The sequence below is a fragment of the Crocodylus siamensis genome, chromosome 4, assembly GCF_052110815.1.
Source record: "Crocodylus siamensis isolate JL-2025a chromosome 4, ASM5211081v1, whole genome shotgun sequence".
Classification (NCBI taxonomy): domain Eukaryota; kingdom Metazoa; phylum Chordata; order Crocodylia; family Crocodylidae; genus Crocodylus; species Crocodylus siamensis.
Window position 1 is genome coordinate 200,670,113 of NC_143398.1, and position 8,878 is coordinate 200,678,990.

General features: G+C 48.2%; 1 protein-coding gene across 1 annotated transcript; it reads left to right on the forward strand.

Annotated features, from left to right (window-relative positions):
• Positions 1–963: 963 nt before the first annotated feature.
• Positions 964–6,317, forward strand: IFT70B (intraflagellar transport 70B). Its single transcript, XM_090045375.1, has one exon. It carries the CDS (start codon positions 1,336–1,338, stop codon positions 3,337–3,339), a length of 2,004 nt encoding a protein of 667 aa, XP_089901501.1. The 5' UTR covers positions 964–1,335; the 3' UTR covers positions 3,340–6,317.
• Positions 6,318–8,878: the final 2,561 nt, after the last annotated feature.

Consider the following 8,878-nt stretch of genomic DNA (forward strand, 5'->3'; position numbering starts at 1 on the left):
GTCAGTTGGCAGCCTGGCCCAGCCAAGCTGAGTTTTGGACCAGGCAAGTCTCTGGTCAGAGATGTCTAGGAGAGTCGCCCAGCAACACAGAGGTGCGCCATGGGTTAGCCCAAACTAGATTTCTGGCTATAATCCCAGCCCAAAAAAACAGTTCGTAATTCAAACCCATATACTTAGTACAGTGGCTAGGAGGGTAGTCAGTTGGCAGCCTGCCACAGCCAGACCGTGCCTCAGGCTGGGCAGGACTGTGGTCAGGGTTTGGGACAGTCCCACAGTGGCATCGACAGGAAATTTGGGGTGGCCCTAGAAGTATTTTCCCCATAATCCCATTTTAATCTGCCCTTCGCTTAGGACTCTGGCCCAAAATGTGTCAGGATATTATTTTGTATATTAATTAGTACATATGCATAGCTAATGAAAGTATCTTGGTTTAGGATCTGCAGTTAATTAACAACAAGCTTTTATCAGTCTAGATTAGCTTTGAAAAAGAAACCGGGAACTGGGAATGAGCAACCAACTTCAGCCTCATCCCCTGGGCTCTGCCGTGCCAGCTGCCACCCACAGCCCCCACCCCCACAAGACCCTGTCAGGTCCCTCAGGCCCAAACCAAACTCCCCGCTCCCCTCTGGGCTCCGGTGGTGCCGGACCCCCCAGCTGCTGGGGCAGCTCCGGCTCGTGCGCGTCGGGGTGGAGCAAGACCAACCACCGCGCGGCCCGGAAGGTGGGGGAGGAGAGGCCTGTGCATCCCCCACCCTGAGCAGTTTCTCCCCGCCGGCCCTGCTGCAGCCTCGTCCCCACCCCGCCCCCGTCTGGGGCCCCAGACAGTCCAGGCCCCGCACCTTCCGGCTGACCTGCACCCACATGCCCAGCCGGGGCGCCTCCCACACCCTGCCAGTGCCGGGCTGTCCGCGCTCGCGCGCGCGCGCAGACAAACATGGTGACACGCCCCTCCCCGCCCCGGGAAGAGGCACAGTAGCTTCCGCGTTTTTCCGCGATAAACTGAAAATCCGGATCCTGCTGTTGTGAACTCCGCTCCGAACCGCGCACGCGCCGCGCTTGGCCTTCTGGGAGCTGTAGTTCGATCTAGCGACGGCCATGTTGAAAGCGGAGCGGGGGAGGAAATCCCAGACATTTTGCCTGTACTGAAAACACCCGACCGGACGCAGCTGAGATCTCCAAAAAGGCCATGTGCGGGAAACCCAGACACACAGTAACGCCTTCCACGACAGCTTCAGTTTAATCGCTGCCCACACTTCCGCGTCGCGGTGTGCTGAAGTATCAGGAGTTGGCGTGGCGGGCGCTTCCGCTTCCGGCGACGCGGTTGCCTAGGTAGCGATGGCGATGCCGGCGCCGATCGCGGACGGGGAATACACGGCCGTCATCTACGGACTGATTCGGGCCGGGCGCTACACGACGGCGGCGGCGATCCTGAGCAGCGAGCTGCAGCGGAGCTGCCGCTCCCGGGCCGGCCTCTCGCTCCTCGGCTACTGCTACTACCAGCTGCAGGACTTCGCGGCCGCCGCCGAGTGCTACGAGCAGCTGGTGGCGCTGCACCCGGAGCTGGACGAGTACCGGCTCTACCAGGCCCAGGCCCTCTACAAGGCCGGGCTCTACGGCGAGGCCCTGCGGGCCACCAGCCCCCTACTGGATGTGCCCGCCTACCAAGGCCGTGCCCTTCGTCTTCAGGCTGCTACCCACTATGCCCAGGGCGACCTCCCGGCAGCCAAGAGCCTGGTGGAGCAGGTGCTCACGGCTGCGGCTGAGGGGGCAGCAGGGGGCTCTGATGGGTCGTGGGAGGTGCCTGAGGCAGAGGTGAACCTGGGCTGCCTGCTGTACCGTGAGGGGCGGCATGAGGAGGCCTGCAGCAAATTTGCTGGTGCCATGCAAGTGCTCGGCTATTCCCCAGAGCTGTCCTACAACATGGCCCTGTGCTGCTACGCTGCCAAGCAGTACGACCTTGCCGTGAAGCACATTTCCGAGATCATTGAGCGAGGCATGCGCCAGCACCCAGAGCTCAGCATCGGCATGACCACCGAGGGCATCGACGTCCGCAGCGTTGGCAACACCCTGCTCCTGCACCGCACTGCCCTGGTGGAGGCCTTCAACCTTAAGGCAGCCATTGAGTACCAGTTGCGCCACCTGGAGGCAGCCCAGGAGGCACTAACGGACATGCCGCCAAGAGCCGAGAAGGAGCTGGACCCTGTTACGCTGCACAACCAGGCACTGATGAACATGGACAGCCGGCCCACCGAAGGGTTTGAGAAATTGCAGTTCCTTCTGCAGCAGAACCCCTGCCCACCAGAGACCTTTGGAAACCTGCTACTGCTGTACTGCAAGCACCAGTACTATGACCTGGCTGCTGACGTGTTGGCAGAGAATGCCCATCTGACCTATAAACTGCTCACGCCTTATCTGTACAACTTCTTGGATGCCATGATTACATGTCAGACTGCCCCTGAGGAGGCCTTTCACAAGCTAGATGAGCTGGCAGGGACACTGACTGAGCAGCTGAGAAATCTCGCAAAACAAGGGCAGGAAGCTAGGCAAAACCGGGATGCTGAAGCTATCAACAAGTCAGTTAGCGAATACGATGAGACTCTGGAAAAATATGTGCCTGTCTTGATGGCTCAGGCCAAGATCTACTGGGACATGGAGAATTATACAATGGTGGAGAAGATTTTCCGCAAGTCAGTAGAGTTCTGCAATGAACATGAAGTGTGGAAGCTAAATGTGGCTCACGTGCTTTTCATGCAGGAAAACAAGTACAAAGAAGCCATTGGCTTCTATGAGCCCATTGTGAAGAAGCACTATGATAACATACTGCAAGTCAGTGCTATTGTGCTAGCCAACCTTTGTGTCTCCTATATCATGACAAGCCAAAATGAAGAGGCAGAGGAACTGATGAGGAAGATTGAAAAGGAGGAGGAGCAGCTTTCCTATGACGACCCTGATAAAAAGATCTACCATCTCTGCATTGTCAACTTAGTCATTGGAACGCTGTACTGTGCCAAAGGAAATTATGACTTTGGCATCTCACGGGTAATTAAAAGTTTAGAGCCTTATAACAAAAAGTTAGGTACAGACACCTGGTATTATGCCAAAAGGTGCTTCCTGTCATTGCTGGAGAACATGTCTAAACAGATGATAATGCTGCGTGACAACGTTATTCAAGAGTGCATCCAGTTTCTAGAGCAGTGTGAACTCTATGGCAGGAACATCCCAGCTGTTATTGAGCAACCCCTTGAAGAAGAGAGGCTGCATAGTGGGAAGAACACAGTTACGTATGAAGCCAGACACCTGAGGGCACTGATGTATGAGGTGATTGGGTGGAATATGTAAATGATGTTGGAATATAATCTGGACAGGGCTTTGAATCTTCAGTTCTGTTCTTTAGTTGATACAGACTTTGGCTGTCTAGAGCAGTATGTTTTCTCTTTGATCCACCATATTTAAATATTTTTGTCCTGCGGTTTTGCTGTATTAAATGGAAATAGAGTATTAACAGAAAATGTAATGTGATGGCTAAAGTTATTCTCAGTGGGCATGTCTACACATACCTCTTTTAAATAGGATTAGTCTAACAATTGCCATTTTTAAGGTGTATGTCCACACGTGTGCGCTCTTAACGCACCTTAAAAATGTCGATTTTTAGGCTAATCATGCCTAAATCTGATACCTGCATAGAGCAAGTAAGACATTTAGGTGCAAATAGTCGAATCACATTAGCCGACATATGTAGACTTTTAATGCGCAGTGGATGCACACCGTGTTAGCGCACATTAGCACATCTGCACACGGGCTAATACAACGTAGCTATTCTGGCCTAAATTTAATGTGCCTTAATGCATATTAGCATGTCCATGTATAGACGCACACCTAAATTGCCTTAATGCGTCTTAAGCAAAGGCACGTTAAATTTAGGAACATGTAAATACACATGTAGACATGCCCAGTCATTAGTGTATTGATTTACTACTGCGTATAGTGTGTTGACTTAAGGTCTGACTATTAAGAGCTCCACAGAAATCTGTGGATTTTCTACTGTGTGAGTAGTTCATTGTTTTGAAGCCATGTTAACTGCATGTTGTCACTTTGAAATAAGGTTTCATCCTTCTCTTCCCAGTTTCCCTCTTCTGAGAAATGCTTTCTTGACTTTTTATTTTTATATTGAGCTTTTAATATTTTTAAGCCCCGTTGGTTATATTTTCTACATATAGAAATTACAGTAAAAACAGAACAAAAACAATGAATGCTATAATGCAGCGCTGCTCAACTTTTTCCCCAGCAGGGCACATGGGCCGTGCCTAGTCTAACTGCAGGCTGAATAGTAGTTCCAGTCTCGTGCCTAGAGCCAGTGTGGTAGGCACCTTCTGGCCACACATGGGAGTGGAGGGCAACCTGACCTGAGCCCTGCCCGACAGAGGGGAAAGGGACTTTACCCAGCCCCATGATCAGGAGGTGGGGATTAGCCTGGGAGCAGGGGTGAAGGAAACATGGTTTGGCCCTGCAGGGGGGAGGGGAAGTGGTTTGAGCACCACTCAACCTTGTGGGGAGGGTTAGGGGGCCCAGCTTGGCTGCAGTCCAGCATTGTGTGGGGGGGATGGGGCATGTCATTTCCCAGGGCCAGTGTAGTGGGCACCATCTGGCCACACAGAGGGAAGTGGAGGGAAGCCTGGCCTGAGTCCTGCCCCGCAGTGGGTAAAGGACCTTTACTTGGCCTCATGGGGGTTGGGAATGGCACGTGACCTGGCCTGGAAGGGGGATGAAGGGGACAAGGCTTGGCCTTGCAAGGCAGAGGGAGGGGGCATGGCTTAAGCAGAACTCAGCCCTGGAGGCAGGGAGGAGTAAAGGGGGCCCAGCATGACTCCAATCCAGCCCTGTGGGGGGAAGAGGGCATGGCCTTCCTCCGACCAAGCATTCAGGGCTTGGGGTTTGGGAATTTGGCTGGGGAGAGGATGACCATATTAATGGCCATTACTTCCCCCGCTGCCCAACTTCCCAGCCCATGGGGAGCCCCACAAACCAGGTGTGATGGCTCTATGGGCTGCCTTTGGTCTGCGGGGTGGAGATTGAGCACCTGCTGCTTTAGTGCTTGAGCAAGTCACAGGTGTAATTCAGAAGCTGAGATGGCAGGGAGCTGAGCAAAACAGCAAAGAAATGGGAGCTTGCTGTGCTTTTCTTTGTCCAATGAGAGACAAAAGAAGGCTGTAGTCCTCTTGATTCTATGGTTTATAACAGCTTATTGCATTGATGGGAGGAGTATTGCTGCACATTTTAATATAAAACGGGCTGTGAGATTGCTCAGTCCTCGCTACTTACAAGCCTACCTTCAGAGCTCTCTAGTTAGGTCACTGCTGTTGCATCCCTGCCAACAAGAACTGTTAGATATAGCATACAACCAGCCTTACACTGGTCTAGGGACTCCTTTTCCACTATTAATGCACAAAATAGCATCTCTTACCTTGTTTGGCACTGGGTATTTGCTCTGTGAGCAATCCCTCTCTCCATCTGCTACCAATACCACTCTCAGGATTTACCAGCCTCTAGTAAAGGGACCATGTGAATGGGTAAATAGACCAGGATCTGCCGTGTTCAAAAGTACATGATTCCAACCTCATGCAAGATTTACAGCTCCTATGGAAATAAGAAATACCATACTGTGTCAGACCACAAGTCCTTTGAACCCAGTATCCTGTGTCTGAAAGTGACACAGATGGATGCTAAGGAAGAGAGTATTTAATCAGGGGCTGTCCAAACTGATCTGTGCTCTACTCCTCTTCTCTTACAGCAGTATAGAGGCCTAGGAAGTCCTATTTGGAAGGCTGCAGCCCTACTATCATGCTTATTCTGAGGTGGGAGAAAAACCACATTGAAAGTCAGTTTTTCTCCTCTTACTAAATGCCTGTCCAAAAAAACTAAAGGGATCTCCTACCTCTTGTGATCTATGTGCAGCCTAGTAGTCCACATATTGGATAGTCTCTCCTTTGCAACACCCTTCCCTACAATGTGATGCTAAACCTGAAATTTCCTGATTTAGAGGTTTAGATTCATAGTTTTAATTCATTCCCTTATCTTACATATTGTGCCATTACACTGAGATTTCAAGTTCAAGAACACTTGGTCAAGTTGGATAATCTGGTTCTTAAGCAATGACTTATCTGGGGCCAGAAAAAAAAGAGTTCTTTTTGAACAACTTGCCTGTGAAAGTATTTTCATTATTTGTGTGCTGTTTATGAAGACCCTGAATGCAGTGAGAGCTGTATTAACATACAGTACTCACCCCTCCCTCCCATCCACTCTATGCTACTGTACCTTTTGTTTTTAAGAGGAGCCAAATGAATTATCGCCGCATAACCTGCATCACTTCCATAAGATTAGCTGGAATGATGTGTGGATCTTTGTCTAGTGTCATCAAACAGGGCACTTGTATTACACAAGGAAAGCAAATATACCCATCTACTGGGTAGAGGGAAAGGGGCATATTTGCTATTCAAGTGCTGCACCCAAGGACATGGGTTAAGCATAATTTCTGAAATGATACTGAGCACAGTTTGCTCCCATCTGCACTTGTAGTTAAACTGTTTTCAGCTCTGATTTCATCTGCACCCCTTGTCAACAATAGGCAAATTTCCTAGTATAGTTGGGATAGAGAGTATCATTTGGCACTATGTCCAAAATGTAAGGATTGCATAGCTCATTACAGGTCTGTGGAGGCATCCAGGTTTCCCTGTTACACTCGTATTAAATATTATCCACTACTATTTCCATATGAGGAGGAGATGTATGATTTCAAATCTTGTTCACCTTCATGCAGTACAGCAGCAGGCAGTAAAGTATGTTTCTAATTTATAGTGGAATTGTATTATATATTATGCAGTATAAACAGCATGACCTTTAAAAAGTTTTTAAAAGTCACTCCACATAATAGAAAATGAAGTACAGACTGTGGGCAACGACACAGGAAACATCCAGGCTTTGTTTAATATTCATTGTGCGTGTTCTGTAAAAGTCAGTGGACATTTAAAAAATTTCAATTTGCATATTTGTGTCAGTGCAAATGTTGAATGCCTTCTGAGCAATTTAAAACAGAACAAAGAATGATTTAGAGCTTTACTTGTGGCTGATTATTTTATGATGTTTACATGCTGTTTCCATACCACCTATATCTAACGTTCAGTATTATGTGACAAGCTATACCAACCACGCATAGAGTTTGTCGTTTCCCTTCTCCACAAAGAGAGGCCTCAAGCCACTGGAGCATAGAAGGGGAATTACTGAGTCTGCTACATGTTCCTCATCCAGCTCAAATTCAAAGGAAGCATAGCTATAGGGTCCAAAGTCCCCAAAGTAAGAAGGGTGCAATCAGGGAGTGAAGAGGACAACCTCACACTGCTGGACATTCTGCTCTATTTTTCACCAAACTTGTAACCCAAAACTCTTGAGTCTATATTAACTTGAGTAAATTCCCTCTCTGTAATGTGAGCTCAGCCCATGAGAGTATGCACGGCTGGCACTGGGGAATTTCAAGATGGATGAAGAGTCCAATCTGTGCCCTGCAAATTTTTCCACAAATATGACAGGTGGTACCTGGGTGGGGAGATGGGGACAGGTGTTGGCCAGGATGTTGTGCACTTTCCTTCCTCCGTTTCTTGGCTTTCTGAGCAAGATAGTTCTCTTCGATTTTTGGTGCAGCACCATTGAGACCTGTTACCATCCAGCACTTCCCATTTTGTAAGGTTGATACCATCCTTCTTAAGGTATGCTTTCAGGGTGTCCCTTTAATGCTTCCTCTGTCCTCCATGGGTCCTCTTGCCATGACTGAGTTGACAGAAGAGGACTTGCTTCAGAAGATGAGTGTCAGCCATCCACACACAGTGGCCAGCTCATTGGAGTTGATGTTTCATGATCTTTGTCTCAATGCTGGTTGTTAGCTGCAGAGAGGATGCTGGCACTGGCACTGTTGTCTTCCCATCTAATGCAAAGGATCTTCCTGAAGCAATGCTGATGGAACCATTCCAGGCGCTTAAGATAGCTTCAGTATGTCAGCCGCATCTCACACCTGTGGAAAAGCATGCAGATAACCACTACGTTGTAGACCAAGATCTTATTTTCCATCTTCAGATGGATCTGGTAGCACCCTAGCTAAGAATCACTGCACTAAATTTGTGTAAAATATACATTAGAATATATTGCTGCATTATATTGTGCCAGTTGGGGAGGGTAAAGGTTTATGCAGTATGTTTGAAGCTTATTCTTTTCTCCTATGACAAAAGAAACAAGTAACTGGATAATATATGAAGAGCTAAGTCCTTTATGTTACTCTTCATACAACATCCCTGCTTACTTCCCTCCCCAAAATATCCTGAATACTAAGGACTAACTCTGCAAAACACAGCAGTGGTAACATGTATCCACTGCTTGCAAAAAGCCTTTCTTTAATGGCATCTCAACTGCAAAGCACTTTGCTCATGAAACATGTTCCATAAATGTTATAACCAGTTTTATTACTATCTTCATATGGCATCTAGTGTTAGCATTATGTGACTTACAAATAACAATTTTAAGGGAAGACATGGACATTTTTATTTGGAGCGAGGGAGAATACCAAATAATAAGCTCCTTTAGAAAAGGAGTGAAATCTGTCCAAATTCCTGCCCTCTGCCAAAGTGCTTCTACTTAAACCCATAGTCAGAACTGCTGTTTTCATTAAATGAAGCCACTACCCAGACAGAGCAGATCATATTCCTGGGGAGTCATAGAAAGCAAACATCTGGGGATAAAAACTTCTTTTAAAGCAAGAGCATCTGCTTTTGGGGGTGGAGTGCAGAGAAGGAAATTAGCTGCCCCCTTTCATTACTGCATTATCTAAAAGTTAAGC

Coding starts and splice junctions, on each gene's coding strand:
- IFT70B (XM_090045375.1), top strand. CDS start 1,336: ATGGCGATGCCGGCGCCGATCGCGGACGGGGAATACACGGCCGTCATC.